Source organism: Eulemur rufifrons, chromosome 29 (genome assembly GCF_041146395.1).
Source record: "Eulemur rufifrons isolate Redbay chromosome 29, OSU_ERuf_1, whole genome shotgun sequence".
Lineage (NCBI taxonomy): Eukaryota > Metazoa > Chordata > Mammalia > Primates > Lemuridae > Eulemur > Eulemur rufifrons.
In genome coordinates, this window is record NC_091011.1 from 39183366 (window position 1) to 39210964 (window position 27599).

Genomic DNA, 27599 nt, shown 5'->3' on the forward strand with positions numbered 1-27599 from the left:
TAATGGCTAAAGAAAGATTTAAGTACTCGTAATGACAGCTTACTCTGGGTCCTAGGTAGAACCAACAACAAATTCACACCCAGACACACCGTAGTTAAAAGATAAAATGAAGAGAAATAGAGAATCAGGAAAGCAATGAGAAAAATTTTAAAAAGCAGATTACTTGCAACTGAAAGACAAAGTAATAGTGTGGAAGAAAATATTGAAAAATATTATACAGATTCAGTGTTGACAAAATGGGTGCATGCAGTAAAATGTAGAAAGCAAATGTTGTATATCAAATAGTGTAAAAAATTGGCAGATAGCAACAAGCAGATAGTGCAGATAGTGATAAGTGATAATATTTAGGAATTTGAGTTTGATGCAGGGAATTGTAAGGGAAATTTAAGGTCACGATAAGTTAGGAAACCCATCCTTGAGAAAGATAAGGAGGCAACAATTCATTAGTGAACTGGAAATGAACAAGATTGGAAGTGAATTACCTATATTTTACCTGCAAATGTAAAATTTTATTCTCCTGATTTGCTTACAATTATGATAAGAAAAAATACATCTCTTTAAAAATGTGTTCTTTTGAATAAGATCTCAAAAAATTAAAGGATTCAGCAAAAGAATAATGATTAAGCATAAAACATATTTTTATGTAAAAGGATATGATTTAAGAAAATTTTAAAAGTGGCTAACATATATTTTCAAAAATTAAAAGAAAATGGGATTGAGCCCATGCAAGCTGGAAAAGCTGAAAACGTGGGCTACACATCTATTCACTCATAATTTATTCATTCCTTAGGAAAAAAATTATTTGGGATGATAATATCGGGAGTATATATTAATAGTTTATTATTAAGATGAACTGAATGAAATTGTATACAGCAGTCAATAAAATAACACCTGATAGACTTTGAGGACATTCAACTGTAGTATTGATTGGTCTTTGCACACACGGATATTTTTATCTAGGTTAAGAAATAATGATTATTTTAAAAAACCAAAACTCTGAATAGCAACTCCTCTTCAATGGGTATAAAGTTTTATTTACATAAAGTGAGTAAGTTCTAAAGATCTGCTGTACAACCCTGTGCCTGTAGTTTACAATATTGTATTGTACACTTAAAAATTTAAGAGGCCAGATGTCATATTAAGTGACATTACCACAATAAAACAAAAAATTATAAAATAAGATAATAAAATAAAATTTTACTTTCTAGAGCTAGTCAACATGTTGCTTCTTAGATATTCCCACACCTGCCAATAATAACCTTTTGTTGCTCCAGCAACTCCCCTGTTTCATTTCATACCCCTGAACCTGACCTGATCTCATTCAAGATCTCACACACAATTCCATTTAATGAAACCATTTTGCTTCACGGCAGGCCCAGCTTTGAGGCTGTGGCAGCAGGTGAACGACTGAACCTTTGGACTTTGATGTCCTGAATGGCCATAGAGTCAACAAAAAGTGACCAAGGCTGAAAGTTGGAACGCCCACCTATTCCAAAACCAGATCTCCAGCATGAGCAATAGGATTTGCAGAGCAGAACTGGCATCCTCGCCAGGCACTAGTGTGTGGTGTGTGCCTTACTATGGAAACTCCGCACATTTTCATTCTACTTCCTGCAGGACGATCACCCACTCATTTGACTTTTATTCCTCAAGTATAATTAGGTCAGGCCTGGATTTGAGGTTGGAGATAGAGTGGAGACTAGTAGACCCTGTATTCATATGGCTTACTTTCTAACAGAAGGGACAGTTGATAATCTCATAGTACCATAAATAACATAAGATTATAAGTGATTTGAAGGAAAATCATAGGATCCCATGATAACATAGAACAGGGCAAATACATTATTTTAATTAAAATAATTACAAATCCAGTAGGAGGCTGTTCTTCTGTTATAAATTACAATCTATTCATTTTGGTTCCTCTCTTGCTAGTTTTCACTAATGATTAGTTTTGAAAGCTAGCGATATGTAGACTAATAAGCATTAAAGAGTAGAGTACTGAATTTGGAAATATATTTCATCTGTTTAATTATCATATCTTTTTTTTTTTGTTGTTGTTGTTGTTGAGACAGAGTCTCACTTTGTTGCCCAGGCTAGAGTGAGTGCCGTGGCGTCAGCCTAGCTCACAGCAACCTCAGACTCCTCGGCTTAAGCGATCCTACTGCCTCAGCCTCCCGAGTAGCTGGGACTACAGGCATGCGCCACTATGCCCGGCTAATTTTTTCTATATAGATTTTTTAGTTGTCCATATAATGTCGTTCTATTTTTAGTAGAGACGGGGTCTCGCTCAGGCTGGTCTCGAACTCCCGACCTTGAGCAATCCACCCGCCTCGGCCTCCCAGAGTGCTAGGATTACAGGCGTGAGCCACGGCGCCCGGCCAAATTATCATATCTTTGACAGGCATAATGTAATTTTATTATTACAATGGTTCATGTGGTCTAAATATAAAAGTATGTTTAGTAAAAAGGAGTGGCTCACTCTCATTTGCTGTTATTAAATCTCTGAAGCCTGACATGGTTTATTTTGGGGAGATAATTATATAAATCACAGACTACCTTTAAAAGATTTATTTAGTTTTGTTGCAAAATACACGATGTTAAATGTCAATACTCAAAGAGATAAAGCCTACCAATAAAAAAGTGTGTTTTATTTCCATGTAGTTTGCAATCACTGAGGTGAAGTTAGTTATATTACATTCATATTGACAGGAATTTTTTTTTTAACTTTAGCAGTTTTTCCTGCATAATTGAAAACTGAGTAACTCAAAAGTGGCATTTTCTAGGGGATAGAAGTGTTTCTAAAACTTTTTTAGACTACTTAAAAATTTTCGTTAGCTTTTTCTTCTTTAGTATTTCCAAAACTTACTAGAATTTTCCATACTTCAGGAGTACCAAAGACATTCTAATAAAGGTTACAAAAATCACTCTACTTTACTATTATACGTGTACCTGTTAGTCAATAATTCATGTCTTGCCAGGATTTCTTAATCATGACACAAGAAGTTTTCCCATTAATCAGATCTTCAGGCAACTTTGTACTAATATTAGTCATCATCAGCATAATATAAGGCAATGTGAATTATTCATGTAATATGGCTGAAATAATTAAAGTGATAAGAACCCCTTATGGATTTGTGTCTATCATAATTAACTGTGTACTCTGACCAGTATCACCAAGCAGTCAGTCCTGAAGAATGGATGGGTATATGGTAAAGGTGAATTTCATTACATCTTTTTTGCTCTTAAAATGCTTGAAGATGTTGAACACATGGATGCACTGTGGCCCAGCAATTTCCCTCCTGGATATATACCCAATAGAAATGCATATATAAATTCATCAAAAGACTTGTACTAAAATGCTCACAAAAGCAAAAAAGAAAAAATTTACATCTCCCCACCTGCCCATCAATAGTAGAATGTTATCTAAATTGTGGTGTGTTCACACAATGAAATAAAGTAGACTGAGAATGAACAAATTAGAAATACATACTATATGATGGTTCTGACAAACATAAATGAGATAAAGAAACCAGACACAAAAAAAGTACATATGGCACAATTTCATATATCACGTGAGGGAGGGTTCTGAGATTCTAGGAATGTTCTGTTCCTTGATTTGGGAATTGATTGCATGATTATATAATTAGATTGTGAAAATTACACTATCTGTGCATTTATGATATGTGATCATTTTTCATGTTTATTATTCTTCAATGAGTAATTTTTTTAAAAAGGAAAGTTGATTGAAGACATAGATCAGAGGAAATGGCAAGAATTTCCAGTATTGCAGCTGCTCAGTTGGTTCTCTGACCTCCACTCCCCTGGGAAGAAATAGAAATAAAACATAAATACCAGCTTTATCAGCCTTGAACTTCAAGCTCTTTTGAAATGATGAATACCTGGAAGACTAGTTCTGTGTATATTTAGGTTTTCTTTGAGTAGTACCAAGTGCTTAATGAACTCCTTTACTGTGGTAATGATAACAGTGGTGGTAGGTTTTAATCAAATATTTCTTGTGCCTTAAGAGAGGATGAATCATAATAGACAAGTTCCTTTAAGCCACAGTTTACATTTGATATCATTAAGCAACACATAGACCAATGACAGCCACTCAGAAAATAACAATATTCATACAAAATTATAAAACTACATACAAACTGGCAAAGGTGAAATACTTACTGAAACCTTATAAATAGTACATATAAACATTGCCCCCAGTAGAGCTAGAATTAAAATTACTTTCTGGCTGGCTTTTCTCTATGGGTATGGGTATAAACTACAAAACTGTTTTACAGGTGACTGTTATTTGAAGGACTGGTCTTCATGGAGCCTGTGTCAGCTGACTTGTGTGAACGGTGAAGATCTAGGCTTTGGTGGAATACAGGTCCGATCCAGAGCAGTGATTATACAAGAACTAGAGAATCAACATTTGTGCCCAGAGCAAATGTTAGAAACAAAAGCATGTGATGGTGAGTGCTACGATTCTTGAAATTGATTCATTTTAGTTTTATGTTAAGCAAAAGCATAAGGTAAATTTTCTGTTAAATAAATAAATTTGCTAAGATCTCACTTAAGGCTGAGAATTGAATTAAAGGTATGATTCTGAATTCTAATGATTTAGAGGAAGAGAAATCCTGCCACCTTTCATAAATTATATATAAAATAGTATAAAAATGTTTCCCAGTTTTATGAATTAAAGAAGGCTGGGATAATTAGGAGGACATTATTTGTGCACCTATAACGTCATAATCAGGTATGAATCTAATAATATCTTCAATTTATTTAAATAAAATGACAGAATTAAAGAAAATTTAGAAATCCACAGCAAAGTGAGAGATTTTACTATATTCTCAGAAATTTATAAATCAAATTTTAGTAAGAGTTAATAATTTTAATCTAAATTTTAAATAGAACATATATGTTTATATGTTTTGTGTGTATGTATACACATATATAAAATCATTCACTTAATATAGGCAATATATGACATATTCATCAAGAACCACAGAGTATTATATGTCATAGTTTGTGAATAACACAGGGAAAGTATCAATGAAAACAAAATAATTACTATCTAGTGGAGAATGTAGGACTCAAGAAACAACCTTTTTATTCCTACTTGTGTTCTGAAATAATTAAGAAATATGACATATAATAGCAAGTAAGAGGCAAAATATTATCTTTCTTACCAAAAAGTTAGAGGAGAAAGTTTAAAATATCTAGATGACTTAATCCAAGAATTAGATAGAATTATCCACTCTGTCAGTTTAATATTCTTAAATTTACCAATTAGATAAAACATTCTATATGCCCAGTACAGGGTAGGTAAAGAGTAGAGAAGAGTCAAGGGTTATAATAAATGAGATAATTCTCAAGGCAAGAAAGAGAATTATTCACCTCAAAATGACAATGAAATAAAATTAGAAATCGATAACAGAATTATAAAAAAACTCCCATGTGCACACGCAGAAGTAAAAACCGAAAACCACACTTCTAGAGCATTACATGTCAAATAGTATTTGGGATGCAGCAAAGAAGTACTTAGAGGAGACATGAAGCTTTAAATGTTTCTATAGAAGGGAAAAAAGTTAAAAATGAGCTAAGCTTTCAACTCAAGAAATTTTTTAATGTAAAAAAGAAATAGAATGTAACCAGTATAGATAACTATAAATTCAATGAGATAGAAAATAAAGAAACAAGAGATAATCAACAAAACCAATGGCTTGGGTTTTTTTTTTTTTTTTTTTTTTGCAAACTAACAAAATAGACTACCTCATGGTAAAATCAATGAAGAAAAAAAGAGCAAACAGAGTAGAGTTTAGAAAAATATAATTCTGTGAATTGTTTTTGCTAATAAATGTAAAAACTTAAATTTAGTATGTTATTATAATTTATCAAGAGTAATAGAGAACCTACACCATGGATTATATCATTATTTTCAAATCTGTCAAATATGTTACATGCAGACAGACTTAAACTTGACTTACGAGTTTTATTAAAATTTAAAGAAACAACTTCTATTTATGTGAAATCCCTAATAAAAAAAAACAAAGTTAAATGGGGAAAAAGTGAGGAAAATCTCCCCAATTTCTATGATAGTATAATCTTAACAATAAAACAAGTCAATAAAAATCAAGTTGCCTATGTAAATTGATGGCAAAATCATAAAAAATAAAATATCAACTAACAAAATCAATAATGTATTTAATAATATCATGATTAATTATAGCTAATTGCAGAAATACAAAGATGGCCAAATATTAGAAAAATCTATTAATACAACTCATCATATTAACAGAAAAAAAGAGAGGATTTTTAATACAAATTGAAAAAGTGTTTATAGAAGTCAATCCTCATTCACAATAAAAACTTACAAACCAAACTTAAACTTGAAGGAAATATTTTGACCCAGTAAATGATATCTACCAAAACTTATAACAATCATGATATATGGGAAAACATTAGAGACATTCATTTGCAATTAATGACAAAACAAGGATGCCCACTTTTGCTACTTCTTTCCAACTCAGTGAAGGAGGTTCTAGCCAAAGCATAATCAAAAGTTTAATAATTGAAAATAAAAAAATAAAATCATCATTCTCATATTTTATGATTTTCACATTTAAATAAACCAAGAGAATTTATAAACAAGTATTTAGAAATAAAAAGAGAGTTCAGAAACATTGTACAATTTAAAAAACAATACAAAATATTCTCTTTTTTTATCAAAAAGACCCAGTTATAAAATTTATTTGTAAAAAATTACATTAACGGCCGGGCGCGGTGGCTCACGCCTGTAATCCTAGCACTCTGGGAGGCCGAGGCGGGTGGATTGCTCAAGGTCAGGAGTTCGAGACCAGCCTGAGCGAGACCCCGTCTCTACTAAAAATGGAAAGACATTATATGGACAACTAAAAATCTATATAGAAAAAATTAGCCGGGCATAGTGGCGCATGCCTGTAGTCCCAGCTACTCGGGAGGCTGAGGCAGTAGGATCGCTTAAGCCGAGGAGTCTGAGGTTGCTGTGAGCTAAGCTGACGCCACGGCACTCACTCTAGCCTGGGCAACAAAGTGAGACTCTGTCTCAACAAAAAAAAAAAAAAAAAAAAAAAAAAAAAAAAATACATTAACAATAAAAATAAAACTATATGAAATAAACCTAACAAAATAACATAAGATAGATATGGAAAAATTTTTAAATCTTATTGGAAGACATGAAGAAAGAACTAAAACATTGGTGAATTAGACAGTGTTCATGGATAAAAAGCTTCAATATTATAACATGTCAATTTTATCTAAATCTACCTATAAATTCTATGCAATTTGAGTTTTGCCAATGTAATCTGAGAAATTGATTCTAAAATTAACTTGGAGAAGGGAAAGGCGCGGAAGATCCCAGATATGTAGTTGAAAGGGAGAAATCCTCACACACACTTTGAAAAAAAAGTCAAGATCTCCCTAGGTCTCTTAATCGCACTTGGAGAATCACTATTCTAATATAAAGAATTACCATAATTCAATGAGAAAAGGCGTAGATGTCAGTGGGAAAAAAACAAATGGCCAAAAGATATAAACAAACGTTCACTTAAGAGAAATCCAAATGCCCGAAAACATTTGTGTTACTGTTTAATACCTTTAGCAATCAAGGAACTTCAATTTAAAATGACAAGATAGCTTTCCATACCTACAAGACTGACAAAAAAATTAAAATCTGGCAATTATAAATGTTCGTGAGTATTTAGAGCAGGGGTAATCTGTATCCACTGCTGGTGGTTGTGTAAATTGTCACTTTTTGGAGAAAAAAAAAAAAAAGAGCATTATTTAGTAAAGTTTCGGCTAAGCATACAGTGATACCCAGAAATTTTCCTCTATATATTTACCTTAAAGAAGCCAGGAGACTTGCATAAGGTTGACCACTGAGGCTTTGTTTGAATAGCAAAAATTAATAATAACGTAAGAGAGGAGATAGCTAAACAAATTATGGTATTTAGTACAATGGAATTCTACATAGCAGTTAAAATTAGTTGACTACATCTACATTAAAAATTACATAGAAATATTTCATCTGTGACACTGACTATGAAGTTTCAGAACAATATATAGAATTTGATACATTTTTTAAATTTAAGACTACATAAAAATAATACCATATATCATTTATGTGTATATGATGTGTGTCTACATACACACCTGTATATAGTAAAAGAATTAAAAGCCTGGCAAAGAAAGTCATACATCTCATTCAGAATAGTGTATATTGCTGGACGGACAGAAGGAGATGAGATTAGGAAGGAATATAATAGGATGTCAAGTTTATTTCTTATGTTTTATTTCTCAACAAGCAAATGAAAACTAAAGCAAATATGGCTACATGGTAATATTTGTTAAAATTGCATGAATGGTAACTGAATATTTCTTTTATTTATTCTCCATACTTGTCAGTATGTTTGATATTTCATAATGCTTTTTTAAAAATTAAGTAAAATTAAAAACCCAGGTTCCCACCAGATGGTATGACAGAAGATATGGAAAATTAGTTGGGATTTAGGTATATAGCTGCAATTTTATAACATTTGCATGGTAACTGCAGGACACTAAATTGACATTTGAATCATCAGTGATGCACTGCTAGTCACTTTTCAGTTGTTCACCAATATTTTATTAATACTCGATCCCCATGATTGTCCTTCTGGGTAACAGAATGCTTCTGTTAATGTTTATCTTGTCCCTGCAGATGGACAGTGTTATGAGTATAAGTGGATGGCCAGTGCTTGGAAGGGCTCTTCCAGAACAGTCTGGTGTCAAAGGTCAGATGGTGTAAATGTAACAGGTAAACCTCCAGTTTCTCCTTGTTCTTTCAAAGTCTTCCCATAACACACATGTAATTAAAGAAAATAATGAAGGAAACAAAGATATTCTTTCAGTATTCAACATCTGGTTGGGATTTGGGGCTCCTGAGTTATATACCTGTCTGGTGACCAATAGCAAATTATTTTATTTCATAATGTTTCAACTTTTCCCTCACCTAGCCCTGTTAGATATTAGTGCTGGAACTTATTTAATTAAAATACTGTCTAACTCTAATAAATTCTTATTATAACTAAATAATTTTCAGGTTATTTTTCCTAGAAATTTTATATATTAATAAGTCACTACATGTTAAGAAAAAAAATCATTTTTTTTTTACTGTTTCTGCTTCTGTGCCTTGAAAGCAATAAAATTATAGACTAAAAATGTCACCGAGGGAGTATGATTATACAAATCCAAATATCTTGCTTGCATTTAGAAATCTATGATTTAGAGGGTGTTTTTTTAATTAACTAAGAGGGAAGACCTATTGGTAAATCTCAAACCCAGACTATCTGAGCAGCTCACACACTATCCTCATCCCAAAATTATCTTATATCCAAAGAAGAAACCCAAAGGAAGAACTTTTTTTAAATTGTACTTGACCTAAATATGCGTGCAAGGAACTATTTTAATCTGCAATTATTAAGCGTTTCTTTATCTGAGCCCAGTAAATGCACGGGATCCCAAGGACCCCTTGAAAGGGGAAAAGACTTGGCTCCAGATAGGTAGTGAACCACCCTGCAAATTTCCTAGTAAGAAATGAAGGTCAGAACTGGAACCCCAACCCCAGGGACATGGACTTACTGCCTCTTCTTAAATAATTTCTTTTTATAGATCTGATCTACAGGAATGGCCATAGCATAGCAGCAGCAGGAGTATTGACAGTTCCCTGCTCTGAGGGACCTGCCAACTTGCTGCTACGTATTGAACCTCCTGTAGGGAGAAAATGTGATGTGCATTTGGATGCCTCTGAGTGATGTCCATTTATAAATTTAACTTTAATATATACAGTAATATAACAGGAGCAAGATCAATATGGTTTTTGAAAACTATCAATTTTTATATTGAATTTTAAATTAGCTGGATTTATTGAAGCCTAATTACTTATTTCATCCCTATGGAAGCTGGATCAGGATGTCAAATTGTATTCCTGTGAAGATATGATTTTATACATGAGAAAGCTGCATTAAGAAGTCCTTGATAATAGCAACTCCCAGGGGACACAAACATAACAAAGAAAAGACAACTCCTAGGAAACCATTTGCTCTCTCACAGTATTATTATTTGGGAGAAAAATCTGCCCCAACCACCCCACTCTAAGAGGTGTGGGGTAAGAAAAGCCCTAGACAGGGAAGCATGGGCTTTCTGAACCAGGAGGTATTAATAGAGGTCATCCATTAAACTCAGAGATTAGAAATAAATGTCTCCATTTTTCTTTAAACAATTCAGAGGCAATTTAATAGCTTCTCCAATAAGTTTGAATTTTTTCCAAATATGGATTCAAATAATATTTGTCTGCCTTTCTTCTACATGTTAAAAGCTCTTTTCCCACTGCAGTTGGGGCTATTCCCCAATGCAAAGGTAAGTTAGACCTTAAGAGATTTACCTATAGAAACCACATTTTTAATTTCTTTTTAATATAGCAAAGTGTCCAAGGTATTTCTTTCTAATACTGTTTGGTACCAAAAGCCAATGTGTAAATGATTTGTGATAAACTCTAAATGCATTCTTCTTTCATCTTTTAGGAGAGGTGAGATTATGAGAAATAGGCAAGCATGTAAAGTATATTATCTACCTTGATCAATTGCTTTAATTTATGAATTTTTCCTTATAAGAAACTCAAAATATTGCTTTTTTTTTCTTCATGTGTTTAATGATAATAACTTCAACATGGCCAATTAACTGCAATTGCCTTGCAGTGACAAACTGCTTTTCCATTACAACTTTTCCATGAATATTTTCTATTTATAATGTTGAGAAAAAGATAAAGAATTAGCAATAGACACATTTGATTAAATTCCAGGGGATCATAAGTTCCATAGAGAAAAATTTTGCTTTGCTAACATTCTGTTAACCTGAACAAATACAGTTTGAAAATATGAGTTCCTTTCATGTTGCCAATGTTTCTTCATGACATCTGTTCCCATCTTAAACCTCACTTACAACAACTGAGGCACAAATGGCACTCTACTTGGAAATAAAGAAAAAGTAATAAATAGCTGCAATATCAAGTTAAAACAATAGGGCAAAACAAATGACTCAGTAGTCACACATTAATTTTCTTCTCTCTATCCCCAAAATATCCTCAATTATCAGGAAGAGTCATCTTACTCAAAAAGACATATACATTATAAAAAATACACTTATGAGGTGGTCATGTAAATTAAAGAGTTATCTCAAGAGACATGAATACTATTGTTTTGAATAGCCAAGAAAGATTTTTAACTTTAAAAGAAAATTAAATCTGCTTTTCAATTACTGGACTCAGAAACTCCTGACAGAAATAGTTTGTATACAGGTAGTATTTTCAAAATAGCAGCTATAAAATCATCCTTTCAACAAATGCTTATTGAATACCTGCTAAGTACCAGGCATTGTGCTGTTACCCCTGGGTAAGAAGGGCTTCACATTGCTAAATAAGCGGTCAAGGGTAACCAAATATTTCACAGTCAACCACCAACAGAAAAATCCATGGGATTCCCAAAGTGGTTCAAGATTCAAAGACAAGTCGCTAACAGCAGTGTATTTTTATCTCAGCAAGAGATATTATTTGTCAAAATAATGATTTTCTATTCTGCAGGGGGCTGCTTGGTGTTGAGCCAGCCTGATGCTGACAGGTCCTGTAACCCACCGTGTAGTCAACCCCACTCGTACTGTAGCGAGGTATGTGGAAATGCACCAGGACAGGCAAGCCAGCTTCGTCCGTTGTCATCCCCCTGTCTCTTGTGCAATAGATCCCCCCACCCCAAGAAAAAGCAAGTCTTGAGGCATAAAAATTCTATTTTTAGACCTCTCCTTTTATCAATATAAACAATTCTGAATATACTTGCTTTCACTTTTAGAATAAATTCCTGTATAATATTTAATACAAAAAGTTTGTTCTTTTTTATGTAATGAAGACAGAGATTACTTGTAGCAAATTCCCAAAACAATCCTTGTTTAAAGGCTTCTCTTCGAGTTGGGTCTGTTACGCTTTCAGAGATTACCTTGCATGCCGCTCTTCTTGTTCTTCTGCAGACAAAAACATGCCATTGTGAAGAAGGGTACACTGAAGTCATGTCTTCTAACAGCACACTTGAGCAATGCACACTTATCCCCGTGGTGGTGATACCCACCGTGGAGGACAAAAGAGGAGATGTGAAAACCAGTCGGGCAGTACACCCAACCCAACCCTCCAGTAACCCAGCAGGACGGGGAAGGACCTGGTTTCTACAGCCATTTGGGCCAGGTGAAGTGACTGGATAGTGTTGATGTAGAATTCCCTAGTTATACATTTAGCTAATGCCAAATGATTAAAAAAGTGAGCAAGCATTTTCATGTGAACTATTTATTATTTCATCTATACGCATTTATTCTGATATTGCTATCTATTTTTTACTGTTATGAAAAAACACTCATGCTCAAAGTTCAAAAAAATGAAATTACTTCCTTCTGAGAAAAGTTTTGGGATTGATATTATTTATCTTAATCCCAGTCCTAAAGTTACAAGTATAATTAATTTTAAATTGAATCAGGAAAAAAGTGTGTTGTCATTCAGAACTGGGACAAGTGAAAGTATAAGCTCATTCTAGAATTTTTAGTTTGATCATAAGAATGGTAATAGCTTGAACTTTAAATAGGAACATCAGGAAGGCAGTCCCTTGCCAGGGGCATTGGTAGTCAGATCAATTTTTATCAGCCCTAAGACTCAAATACTCAGAATCTGTACTAGCACCAGATACACAGGGGCAGGAATGGAGCCTTCCCTTCTAGACAAGATGATCCCAACTCAGAGGATCAGACCTTTTCATAATAAACAGACATCTTTTAATGTATCTAGTAATGGACTTAAAGCCAACACAGGCAAAAGCTTGAAGACCTGATAAAATGCTATTCTCTATTCTGCATGCTTTCTCTCCCAGCTGGATTTAATCATACACCCATTCCTACAGCTAACGTGGTGCCAAAAAATGTGCTATAAGGGCTATATAGCAGCTAAGATCGTGACATTTTTTCTCACACCCTGGAGGAATTACTAGTCATGAATAAAGAAAATCTCCAGGTAGAGCCAGATGTAGTCTACTTTATAATTCCATTAGAAACATGAGAAAAGAAGGAAGGAATTTGCATAACTAACACATCTCTATTTCAAATATATTAAGTCAAAACACGTTGGAGAATCAGTATTGTATTTTTAATGTATTTTAAATATTTGAGTAATTAGCTTTTAACTATATCAAAGCTTTGGATAGGCTTTTAGCTGAAAATATTTTATTTTGCAAAGCTGACTTACCTGTGTGACCATGGGAAACTCTTCTCTCAGTGTTCAAGACAGTGGATTAGCAAAGACCAGTAGCAATCTTGGCCTTGACCAAGAAGTCAGGCAGACTGCCTCACGTCAAAGCCAGTGTTTTGTTTTGTTTTGTTTTTTTAAAAAAATATATAATGACATTATTGTCATTATTTTTAATTTAATATATAGTTTCTCTAATATTTGTTGAAGAACTCTCAGGGCAGAGAAACCAATAGTGGAGCAGCCCTTTTGATTCTAAACTCACCTCAAATTTAAAAAAAAAAATCTTTAAGATGAAAAAGAAAGGATATTTAGAATATTAACGGAATTTATTTCTAGCAAATGAACCTCTAACTTGTTACAGCTCCAGGCAAAATAATTCCACAGTACCAATTTGCTTTTGGTGCTGTTCAAATATTGAATAAACCAGAGTCTCCATGAGTTCAATTTGTCCAATCTATAACTTTAACACTAATATCATATGTTTAATCAGATTTATGCAATAAAAAATGTGTTGATATGAGAATCAAATTAAATTAGGCAGCATCATTAGTAGAAGTTTATCAGAGTATAAAACTAAGAAGCTCAAAGAGAATGAGACTAGAAGCTAAATTATTATAGAAAAAGTCCTGTCATATCTAATTCCATATAATAGAATAGATAAGAAAGAAAATATTTATAGATCCTTTTATTAATATATGTTAATCAAAATAGTTGTTTTTGCAAGTGATAGTATCAAGCCAATTTTAAAGCACACTGTAAATGTAAACTATATAAAAGATTATTAATTCCAAAAGTTAAATATATTCACTTTCATGTCATCTGGAACAAAAATGTTAAAATGACAAAATTGATGTTTAAAGACCTGTCTCTATCAACTCTAGGTTGTCAGACTTTCTTAAAATTGCATTATTTTTATCATTTTCTATAATTGCCAACCTCAAAATAGATTAAAAATTCAGAATAAAGTGTTTATATAGCATTAAACATGTATTGAGTCTGAAGTAAACTTAGATAAGAAGCAGAAGTTTAGACATATAAACATGAAATCTGAACTCAAACATTATTTATTACCTTTCAGTTCAATTGTCATTGATAACTTATCTTTCATGAAGCCACATCTAACTCATAATAGCAGCTTTGCATTAAATCATTAACGGTGCCAAAGCAATAACTCATTTTGAGTTTTGAAAGAAATTGATTATATGTGACTGGTTATTGGTCATAATTAAAGATTGTCTCCTATATACCAAACTAATATAAATTAATAACTAATATCCATTCTTCTTAGATGGGAGACTAAAGACCTGGGTTTATGGTGTAGCAGCTGGGGCATTTGTGTTACTCATCTTTATCGTCTCCATGATTTATCTAGCTTGGTGAGTGTTTAAATATTTCAAAATCTAAGGGGATAAATAATGTCTCTATTTGAGAGAAAACACTTTCAGTTGACCCTAACACAGAACCAGCAAACTAACGTCTCAAATAAGTATTCTACATTTATTTAGTGTTCACAAGAAGTTCTAAATAAACATGGCATTAGTCCTAGATGACCTAATAGCCACCAAATTTGAGCCATTTAGTTTCTGTACATGAGCCAGAACTGTACTGTCATCTTCTCAGTTTTCTCTTGCAAGTATGCAAGAGAATGTTGCTTTCTATGGACTGTGGTGAACTGTAGATTGTTTTATTGGATCACTGCTGGAAAAAGACACAATATTAATATCTAATCTTACTCAACTATCTTTTAAATCATGTATTATTTATAAATTATGTGTTATTTACAAAGGCTTCTAGCTAAATAGAAATGATTATACTATGATGTTATTTCTATTGTTACTACTAAAGGAATTCCACCTAATAACTTATCTTTTATAGGATAGTGAAATAATTGAAGTTTATTTAAAGTTTATTTGTAGCATAAAACCATGCAATCCAGAAAGATCAGAAAATCAAATTCTAAGTTTGAATTTAGGCAATGTAAGCAATTAGGCACTTTGGGTCTATCAATTTTTTTTCTTTTTTTTTTTTTCATTCCAAGCAGTCAAATTTATATTTAAAGACCAATTTTCTTTCTCTCAATTTTAATGAATTTTTTACAGCAAAAAGCCAAAGAAACCCCAAAGAAGGCAAAACAACCGACTGAAACCTTTAACCCTAGCCTATGATGGAGATGCAGACATGTAACGTAACTTTTCCTGGCAACAACCAGGTTCAGCTTCCGACTTCGTAATAAAAATCCAGAGGCCACGATGAAAGTATCCAAACTGTGTGGATTAAAATGCATTTTAACTGTTTAAAAGAGCATCATAAAGAAAAGAGTGAAAATCATACTGCCACTGGAGATAGTCAAGACAGTGCCACTTACATAAGGACCATCAACCCTGAGAATTCTAGGAGATTTAGTTGAACACATGCTGCATTCTGAGAGTTTTATGTCATCTTTTCTGAAATCTACCAACTAAAAAACCACTTTCATCTCTAAAAAAATAATGGTGAATTGGCCAGTTAGGATGTCTGATACGAGACTGTCTGCAGTGTTAACTTGTAAAACTTTCTAGCATGAAGAGTTTATACAAAGATCTCTACAATACTATAGTCAAGCATAACAACATGTATACTCGATTGAATGATACACGTTATTATGTCCGATTATTTACTTGTTAGTAAGTAATTTTAACAATGAATAAGAAATAAGCTTTAAGCCAAGCAGAAAACCCGTTAAATAAATTCAGCATCTTGGTGGTTGATGGTAGCTTTTATTGACCTGCATTTCAGAGACGAAGACTCTTTTCTGAGACTTTGTTCTTGTCTCTCTCCAAAGTATGAATGCTGGACATGTACTAGTATCTTAGAAGAAGGAGTCCTCAAGTTCAGTATTTTATAGTGGTTATTGTCTGAAAAACTAATTTACTTGTGTTAATAATAATACGTTTCTACTTTCCCTAATTTTCGAACTGGTTGCCTGCATCTTTTTTGCTATATGGAAGGCACATTTTTGCACTATATTAGTGCAGCATGATAAGCACTTAACCAGTTATTGCCATAGAAACTGCCTCTTTTCATATGGGATGAAGACATCTGTGCTAAGAGTGTCATAGAGACATTTGCAAGTTCTTATATCCTGAAGAGAGTGAAGTTCGGTCTGGATGGCAATAGGATGGAATCAGCTATTACACCTGCTGTATACACTCTTCCTCATCACTGCAGCCATTGTGAAATCAGCAACATGGCGGTAATTTAAGTGTTGAAGTCCCTAACCCTTTAACCCTCCAAAAGGTGGATCCCTCTAGTTGGTTTGTAATTGTTCTTTGAAGGCTGTTTATGACTAGATTTTTATATTTGTTATGTTTGTTAAAAAAAGAAAAGAAAAGAAAAAAAGGAACTGGTTGTCTTTTTAAGTTCAAGCAGATGGAGAAAATAATGTATGTAATGACTTTTGTAACAAAAAGAAAGCGAAATTATGTGTTGATTTTTCTTGTTCCCTCATTTGGTTTCCCAGTTTCAGATTGGATTGTCACGCAGGCAGTATTTCAAAATCCATAGTGTTTTGTCTTTCTTACTGGTAAAATTTGAAGCAGTCTTTTTAATGTATGATTTCAAAAACTAAAATTTTAAAAAGAGAAGAATAAATATCTTGTCCAGGACTTCATTAAATATTTAGACCAAGGGTGGCAAACTTTTTCTATAAAGGACCAGATAGTAAATATTTTCAGTCAGGTCAATGTTGCAATTTCTTAATTTTGCCATTCTGCTGATGCAGCCATAGATAATACATAGTAAGAAAAAGAATGAACATGGCTGTTTCCAGTAAAACTTTCTTTACAAAAACAGGCAGCAGGCAACCTCTGCAGGTCACAGTTTGCTGACCTCTGCTCTAGATGTTTTTTAATGCTAACTCTCCACAGTGTTGTCTTTAGTTTTCATTCATTTACCCTTTGACTCCAATCAGTGTTTAATTTCAAAGGTAAAAATTTACAGTCATTAAATTTACCATTTTATTGGAAGTACGTATATTTTTCACAGATGTAGCCCTGGGAATGGCAGAGTGGAACAATATCTAATTTAGCAGACTTCTTTCATATAAAAAGAAAATTCAAAGGTACCATTAAAAAGCAATGCCATTTTTCAGGCAACATTATTGCAACAACCTTTGGGAGAAAGGAGGACATTAGGTTTTCAGGACTGAAAAAAAAAATTGTAACAAGCTATTTTATCTTAAACATAGCTGTGTTGCTATAAAAGTGGTTTGGATTAGAAGGTATTTTACCTTCATACTGGAGTTTGAACTCCCCCTGCTGTTCATTGGAGTATTTGCAAAGATTACAAAAGACATAGATTAGGATGTCATTATCCCCAGATGAAAAGATTTCTATGTATTTTGATAAGAACTAAATACAGTAAGCACTAATTCCTTACTCATAATTCACTGTATTAGGCAATGTAAATTATTTCCAAGAGAACAGGTAGTCAGGAAGATGAGAATTTTACTCTAAATCAAGGATTTAAATAAAGAAAATCATAAAAACATAGTTTATTTCATCTGTTTTATTGAAGAGGAAGACAAAAGTAATATTGCTACTGTAAAACTGTGATTGTCAATATATATACTCAGGGATCTTCCAGATAATTCTCAGGTTGATCCCTCTGGATAAAATAAACTCCATTTGTCCCAAATGGTTGAGAAAGAAACTATTGCTATTACCTAAAAAATTCAGCTAACAGTCTTATGAAACTTATGCAATGCCTAATAGTTTTGAAATCTGGAATAGAATAAAATATTGTTCCTACTAAAAATACACTTAAAGTATTGTAAAATGTCATTAATTCAGAAGACAAATCGGTATCATCCTACCTATATTGTAAAAAATAAATGAATTAAGAGATCAGAAATTATAAAATGTTATAAAAATATAAGATGTTTTCATTCGTAAATTGATTACATTTTGCAGCATATATATATGATATTAGGTTCAGTGTAACCTAACACTAAGGAACATATTGGAAGTTCATTGTTAGGATAAATAATACTGAATGGCGTCTTGTTAGAAAGGTGGAAAGAAGGGAATGTAGCTATCTGGCTATTTTGGAAAAATCGGAGGTGACTATATTCTCTATTCATGTTTATAACATGAAAATGGCCTTATTTTTGTTCCTGGCATGAGTCAATAATAAGTTAAATATTTTACTGGAATTTCATCAAAACCTATTCTTCTTATTCATTCTAAGAATTCAAGAGGGGAATATAGTAGTAATTTGTCTATTGACACTTTTGCCTTACCAAAATGGTCTGTGAGCCCAAAAAGATTTAGAACTACTATTCTATAAAGATGAATGTCTGCATTTTGACACAGTTTTATATGAATTTGTTGGACTGTTTCAATAGAAACCATATAGAAGTGGCATAATTGATCTTTCTTGAAAGAGGCTGATTTGCTTATTCATCAATACTTAGTCTAATATACTGACCATAATCTGTCTTTTTGAGGACACTACAGTGTAGCTTAAGGTAATTGACAAGGAGTTCATAAAAGCATGGTTTTTTTAATTGCTTATAACAAAGCACAAATTACTTATAACAAGGCAAATATTTATTGACACATGTAAGACACTCTGCTAGGCACTGTAAAAAAAATTAGTAATGGCTTTTGTATACATAGGCACCTAGGACATTCAGAAGAAGGAAAAAATGCTTAATGAATGAAGATAGCACTTAAACACATTGACCTTTACTCTAGATTTGTTTTTAAATGTGGTTAGTGTTTTTCCATATGTAATGTAAGGATCGTAGGCCATGCTATTAGGAGCGTGATTTTTCTCAACCTTCAGCAGTCATTGTGGCTTAATCAGAACCCGTTAAGTTCCTGGACATGTCAAGGAACTTCCTTGACATAAAGGCACTTCCTCTTACAGGAAGCAACAAACACCTTTCACACATTATTTACCTCCTCCAACAACCTGTATCCTTGGTCCTTTCTGATGATTTTCTCTGCTTGGTCTCTCTCTACTCTCTTATTAACAGCTGATGTCGTCTACTTCCCTCAGATCCACCTTCTAGTGAACATATCCAAATTTTTAATAAGAAACAAAAAAGAAGAATATCTATATTTTCTTGCTATTAGAATCAAAGTGTCACTGAGAATTTAAACATCTTGATTGAAACAGAATGCACTGTTCAAAGAAATGAATAAAGGGGAAATGAAAGATGTAAAAGGCATGAAGGGAAAAAAAGTCCTTTTCTGTAAAAATGTCCATTCTGACACTAGCTTTAGAATTGTTCAGTACCTTCCTATTCCTCCAACCTCTATCTCGAGTCTTGTTCGCTTCCCACTCTACGAGGCAGTGAGGGAGGCCTGTACCTTCCAATACTGTGCAGAAAGTAGAGTCCCTTCTCAAGCTAATTTGGGGTCTGAATCGATTTGCAAGAATCATGCTTCCCATATGATCTGGGATCTCACTATTTGTGTAAATATTACCAAATGCAAGTGTGTTTCTTGCTCTATTTCTCCTCTAAGATTGAAGCTGTTGAAAGGACAGTAGTCCATGAGCAAATCTGTGAGGAATCTTGTCAGACTGTGATCATTCCTGGGACTAGTTAAATGTAAGAACTACAATACCCGCCTATGCCAGTCTCACCTGGTCTTGCCCTCAGACAGTCCTGGCTGCAGGACAGGGTTTCAGGCATCTGAAACTGGAGTGTGGACCAAGCAAGTAGTTATTCTTTCATAAAAAAGGATGTTCTGCAACGTGATATAATAATTCTATATCTAGCAGGGACACTGAAAAATGGTTATGTCTACATTATTAAGTGAATAAAACAAATGCTAACTGAACAGAGTTAATTTTGCAGTTTTATTTTTTTGCACTTCTACCAGGTCTTTAAACAGGCAGTGTATGAAGAGTTTTAGTTTGTGGGAGTCATGTTTTCAGTGATCAATAATCTCTATTTTATTTAGAATATATTGAATGTCAGTTTTATTGTTTTGTCATGTTTTCCTGTTTTTAATAGTTTCTAGATTACCTACTTTTACCATCAATGAACTTTTCCCAACTATTTTTCGGGAATCTATTTGTGTTTATTTTTAGACAGTGAACATTTAGATTCCCTTTCTGGTACTTTTTCCTGTCCATTTCTATCAAGAGATTTGAAGAAATCAATATCTGTCATTGTAAAATATAACTTTATTAAATTTGCAATCTGTCTTTCTATAAATTATAATCCCCTAAATGTGTATTTTTTGTTAATTTAACTACCTGAATATTTATTTTGTTTAAATATGGAGGCAGCTGTCTGAGAAGTTTTTGTTAATATTACTTTGTAAATTATGTAATGTAATTTATTTTAAATTATGTACATTTACTTTTTAATGCACAAAATGTCTATGTACAATTAACTACAGATTTGCAAATAATGTCACTAAGCTTTATTCAGTTAATACAGATGGGATGTGAAGATGTAATATGCTTTTTTACATTTTCATATGGGTTATTTGTAAATAACTATATTGCTGACAAACATAAACATGGAAATCATTTTCATTCTAATCATGTGTATCTGTGTTTTGATTTGCAGCATTTGCTTCTTAAATGTGGAGTAAAAAAAATTTTCAGTGATTACCCAAATCCTTTTACTACTGCATTGCCCTTTCCCTGGGATTTTTTTACAACTCCAATTTAGAAAGTATGAGAAATGCAAACTTTTACTTTAAAGCTGAGGCCACCAGGTGAATCATCATGGACAAAGGACCTCTTGGTTTCCAGTCAATTAAAAAGGGGCAGCAACAGAGGATGGCAGAACACTCTAGAACAGAGTATAGCTCTTCCTGCCCCTTCGGTCGTAAGGCAAGCCTCTCACTACCTCTTCTCCCTGTGTCTACCCATAAAAAAATTAAACCCAAATATCAAGGCAGGCGTTCACACAGTAACAAATTCAGGAAGAGATGCACAAATCAAACAAATTACTGCCAGACTAGTTTGCAGTTAAAATATTCTGCATATTACTACCAGGGTTGTTTGCAGTTAAAACATCTACCTATTAAAAATCAAACCCAAAAATCAAGGCAGGGGTTCACACATTAAAAATTCAGGAAGAAATGCATAAATCAGACAAATTACTGCCAGGATAGTGTACAGTTAAAACATTTTCTGAAATAGCTGTTTGCTAAAGTATAACTAAGCAGGGAGTCCTTTAAGCTCTCAGTCTATGAATCACTCAAAATACGCAGCTAGTTTACAACACTTAAAGAAAAAAATGGTGATTTCCAGTCGTTTTATTTTCTGTATTGCTCATTATAACAGAATCTAGATGAAAAAATTTTTAAGTATATCACCCAGATATTTTTTCTACATATCTGGATGTTCATAGTCAAATTGCTAACTTTATTTTTTATTTTGCAACTCCACTTTGTATCTTGCAAACACAAACATGAACATGACCGATCTACATTTGATACTTGTTTCTTCTGTATCCCTACTGACTCTTTTCATTAAACTCTGAATATATTTCGAAGAACAGCCGAAATACACTTCCATTTACATCTTTCATCAGTGTCAGTTATTCTGAAAAGATGATATGTACATACAAAAATGCATAAATGCAGTCAGGCGGTTTGATATTGCAGGTTTTTTTTTTTTTTTCATATGACTTACCCTCCTCCTTTCCACCTTCCTCCCTAGCATGTCTGTTATAAGTTAATTCAAATTAACAATCTGATATGCATCCTGCCATTTTTGTCTCCTTGATCCTATAATCTTATAAGTATGATAGTAGTAGTGATGGGGGGGAGGTGCGAGAGAGAGAGACAAATGGATTTAGTAGATGCAATTAGGAAACCGCTTCATTTTTTTCCTGCTATTCCTCTTTTCCAACACTATAAAAGGTCTGTCCCCTCCATCCTCTCCTTGGCAACATCTAAGGCAAACCCCATAGTTTTTAGGCCACTATTTGAGTTATGAAAAAGTCCCAATCCAGGCTAAACAAGACACCAATCTCTCTCATTATTTTCATTTCCTTGACTACTAGCAAACTTGAGCAACTTTTTATCTTTTCATATATGCATTGGCTACTTGGATTCGGTCTTGTTATTAATAAATATGATTTTCAAATGGCAAATCTGGTGATGCCAAAGTAGTTGTTAATTTTAGGCCATCAACTAAATTTTAACTTTTCAGTAAAGAAAAAGAACTTTCTGCATTCTGTTTTCCCACGATCTTTTTTTTTTTTTTTTTTTTTTTTTAATCTCCGGCAGAGGTACTTTTAGCATGGCCACTGCCACCTCACTGTCCCTCACCTGTTGTGAGGTTAGATATTCTCTCTCTGCCCTTGCTAGCTCCTGTGCATGCTCACCCACCTCTCCTGCTGACCCGTGAGTACAGTGTTAGGTGGAAGTGATGAAGCTGGAGCCCAGTGTTCTATCAAAACTACACACTTTCCTCCAAGCTTAGCTCTTATTATTACCTCTACCTGGAAACTCTTCTCCTTGATGCAGGCATGGCTGCTCCCTCACTTCACACAGGTCTCTGCTCAAATGCCACATCCTCTGAGAAGCTTTCCTTACTACCCCTGCCATTCTCTCTTCCTCGGAACTTCTTTTGTTTTCTTTATGGCACCCGATATTACATATTTTTTGTTGCTTATTTTTTCTTTCTCCCACACAACGAGGAAGGTCAGGTCTTTATCTGTTTTGTTCCTTGCCTGGAATGATGCTCAACACATAGTGAGAATAATGAATTCTTATTGAATGAATAAATGAATAAAAGAATTAGCAAACACCAAAATTTATGGATAAAGAATAGTTAAGGGTAAATAGCAGATCAGTTAGAAATAAGCCACCAAGGTTAAGAGACCAACTAATTCATCCAAAGCTTGAAGTAGTCAATACTCTACTGTCATAAATACACTTCAGATTCATTTCACAAGGGTGGAAGTATGTTAACCTGAACAGCTCAAGATGCACAATGCTGTGACATGAATGAAACAGTAGCTGAGAAGTTGAAGAAATAAAAACTGAGACCGATACCACAGAGGAATGATAGTGGAGGATTTTCCAGAAAGGTGTGGGCTATGGGATTTGAAAAACTGTATTGAAAACAGATTTTATAAAAGAGAGAATTCTATTGCCCCTTTCCCTCAATTTTAATTTAATTGCATTGGAAATTTCAGTGGGAATTGGTGAAGGATCTCAGAATACTGGGAAATGAGGAAAAGGGCAATTGCAAATTTCTAAAAAGCCTTTGTTCCAGAATACAAAAGCTTTTTGATTATACTACTTAGTCTTAAACTAAATTCATTTATTTTATGATGTCAGTAATAATCAAATTATATACTATTTGCTTCAAAGCAGAAATAAAATGGAAAAAAAACCAGAATAAAGTGACAATTCAAAGTGCTTCCCCAAATTCTCATAATTCTCTTTGGAACAAGAGGGGGTGACATTGAGTAACCATGTAAACACATTAATAGACCATTTAAACCCCATTCCTTATAGAAAACAATGTCTTAATTTCCTTCAGAAGTAAAAGGAATTTCAAAATCAGTCACCCAGTCAAATCAGTCCAGAAAGTACTGTGGAGGAGAAAGTGAAAATCTTAAAGGGAAGCATGAGGCTGTGTCTTAGTCGGTCATGAGCACAGTGAGTATAGTGAACACCCTGACAAACCACATCCCAATGACTCGCCAGCTGCCACGCTGAGAACCAATGTATAACTGTACCATTTTACCATTAAAAGCTTCACACATTTATGATATTTGTCTCCTAGAATTTTTTTTTAATGTTTACCACCTTTACAATTCCATTCTCAAAGAGTTATAAGTCATTTCTTCTGATGGCACTACTTTGCTATCTATGGGGAAGATGGCTTATAAAATAAATCAAGAAGCATCTGGCTGTGGAGTGGAATAAAATTAGAGATCAATTCCAATAGAAACACTCACCACTTCACAAAGTCATGGAAATTAAACAATCAATTGCTGAATGACTATTGGGTCAAGGAGGAGATCCAGATGGAAATCAAAAGATTCTTGGAACCAAATGATAATGGGGACACAAGTTAGCAAAATCTGTGGGATACAGCAAAAGCATTTCTGAGAGGAAAAATAATAGCATTAAATGCTCACATCCAAAAGACAGAAAGTTCACAAATCAACAAACTAACAATCCATCTCTAGGAACTGGAAAAGGAAGAGCAAATAAGTCCTAAACCAACAGAAGAAAAGAAATAACTAAGATCAGAACAGAACTAAATGCAATTGAGAATAAAAGAAACTATACAGAAGATTAAGAAAACCAAAAGTTATTTTTTTGAAAAGATAAACAAAATTGACAGCCCTCTTGCTAGATTGACAAGAACTAGAAAGGCAAGGACTCTGATAAATTCAATTAGAAATGAAAAGCAGAGGTCACTACAGACATCACAGAAATACAAAACATTATCTTTAAATGCTATAAAAATCTATATGGCCCAAAACCACAAAATGTGGAGGAAATGGACAAATTCTTGGAAACACACAACCTCCCTAAGCTCAATTAGGAGGGAACAGAATTCCTGAACAGACCAATATCAAGCACAGAAATCGTAGCAGCAATTAAAAATCCTCCAACAAAGAAAAAGTCCTGAATCAGATGGGTTTACACCTGAATTTTACCAAAGATAAAAAGAAAAACTCATGCCTATATGCAGAAATTATTCCACAACATTGAGAATGATGGTATCCTCCCCAACTCATTCTATATCATTCAATATCAGCTTGATACCAAAGCCAGGAAAGGACACAACAAAAACAGAAAACTACAGACCAGTATCCCTCATGAATATAGATGTAAAAATCCTCAACAAAATCTTAGCAAACCGAATTCAACAGCACATGAAAAAAAAATAATTCATCATGACCAGGTGGCCTATATCCCAGAGATGCAAGACTGGTTCAACATATGCAAATCTATAAATGCAATTCACCACATAAATAAAAACAAGAACAAAGACCATATGATTCTCCCAATAATTGCAGAAAAAGCATTTGACAAAAGCAAGCACACTTTTTTGATAAATACTCTTAACAAAATAGGCATAGATGAGTTATACCTTAAAATTATTAAAGCCACATATGATAAACCCACAGCCAATATCATACTGAATGGGGAAAAATTGAAAGCATTCCTACTTAGAACTGGAACCAGACAAGGTGGCCCACTATCTCCACTTCTATTCAATATAGTGCTGGAAGTCCTTGCCAGAGCAATCAGACAAGAGAGAGGAATTAAAGGTGTCCAAATAGGGGCAGAAGAGGTCAAACTCTCACTCTATGCTGACGATATGATATTATATCTAGAAAATCCCAAGGATTCAACCAAGAGACTCCTGGAATTGTCAGATGCATTATCCATTGCACTACTGGCCCTGTGCTCAGAACAAAAATAAATAAATGGGATCTGATCAAATTAAAAAAGCTTCTGCACAGCCAAGGATGCTATCATTAGAGCAAATAGACAACATACAGAATAGGAGAAAATATTTGCATACTACACATCCAACAAAGGGCTGATAACAAGAATCTATATAGAACTTAAGAAAATTAACAAGAAAAGTCAAACAACCCCATCAAAAAGAGGGCAAAAGATATTAACTGAAACTTTTCAAAAGAAGACAGACTAATGGCCAGCAAATATATATAAAAGTTCTCAACATCTCTAATCATTAGGGAAATGCAAATCAAAACCATAATGAGATATTATCTAACTCCAGTGAGAATGGCCTTTATCCAAAAGTCCCAAAACAACAAATGCTGGCATGGATGTGGGAGAAAGGAACACTCTTACACTTCTGGTGGGATTGCACATTAGTGTAACCCCTGTGGAAAATAATTTGGAGATATCTCAAAGAACTGAAAATAGAAATACCACTCTATCCAGCAATCCCACTACTAGGCATCTACCCAAAGGAAAAAAAGCCATTCTATAATAAGGACATCTGCACTTGAATGTTTATGGCAGCACAATTCACAATTACAAAGATGTGGGAACAACCCAAGTGCCCAACAATACATGAATGGATTAATAAAATGTGGTACATGTACACCATGGAGTTCTACTCAGCCATAAAAAACAATGGTGATCTAATACCACTTGTATTATCCTGGATAGAGCTGGAGCCCATCCTTCTAAGTGAAGTATCCCAAGAATGGAAAAGCAAGCACCACATCTGCTCATCATCATATTGGTACTAACTGATCAACACTAAGTTGCTCACATGGAAGTAATATTCGTCAGGTGCCGGTCAGGTGGGAGGGGGTTGTGGGTGTGGAGTGCACTGTATGGGGGATGGGCACGCTTGTAGCTCTGGCTTGGGCAAGGCAAAGGCATTATACGTAACCAAAATGTTTGTACCCCCATAATATTCTGATCTTAAAAATAAATAAATAAAATGATTTATCTCAGTGGGAGGGGGAAACAGTGTAGTGGTTTAAAAAAAAAAAAAAAAGACATATCCTGATCCTGGCTATAGAAAGGGATATAGTGGACAGGATTACAATCTGATACTTGTGTAAAAGGCCCTTAAAAATTCATGCTAGTATGCTCATGAATTCTAATGTCTACATGTAAGAATCCATAGGAAAATCTAATTAAAATGTCCCCTGCAATGAAGCATAAAATGACAGACTGTGTCTGGTAGTGATCATGATAGAAACGTGCTTTGCAAAAAGATTATGGCAATATTTGTTCAACAATAAAAACTAAAGAGGCTTTTGGTACAATTCTCTTCAGAAGAGGCATCATATTGGCTTTCAAAAATAAACAGTTCCCAGCCAGAAACAATTAAATGTAATTACAGATTCATAATGAAAGCAGATGTAGCAATAAATTGGTACATTATCTCAGATGACAAGACCGTGTGTAGGCTCAGTCCATTGGCACGTAAGTATTAAGAGCACTACCTACCACTGAAAATGATCAGATCCTGCATATTTTAAAAAGTTTACTAAGAAAAGGAAACAAAGGAGAGACCAAAAACCTCTATTGAAGGTTCCAATTTACTGTCTGTCAGGATATGGGAACAGGACCAGAAGAACCAAGAAGAAAAAGATAAGCAGGTTTTGAACTTATCAAAAAGATTCCCATGAACATCCATAGTTAAAGAAATGTCATTTAAAGTAACGACTCACATGGAGAAAATAAAATTTGACAATCCACTATCTTATCAAGTATATATGAAAAACAAAAGTTTTTTTTTTATTTTACTAGTGGAGGAAGTATTAATTAGT

The 27599-nt window shown here is 33.7% G+C and overlaps 1 protein-coding gene across 1 annotated transcript in view; it reads left to right on the forward strand.

Moving 5' to 3' along the window:
• THSD7A (thrombospondin type 1 domain containing 7A) overlaps positions 1-15529 on the forward strand; it is a 400790-nt gene extending 385261 nt beyond the window's left edge. The window contains exons 23-28 of the mRNA XM_069462088.1: positions 4296-4469; positions 8735-8830; positions 11651-11733; positions 12088-12298; positions 14634-14721; positions 15445-15529. Coding sequence (XP_069318189.1) covers positions 4296-4469; positions 8735-8830; positions 11651-11733; positions 12088-12298; positions 14634-14721; positions 15445-15529 — 737 coding nt within the window. The remainder of the gene's footprint in view (positions 1-4295; positions 4470-8734; positions 8831-11650; positions 11734-12087; positions 12299-14633; positions 14722-15444) is intronic.
• Positions 15530-27599: the final 12070 nt, after the last annotated feature.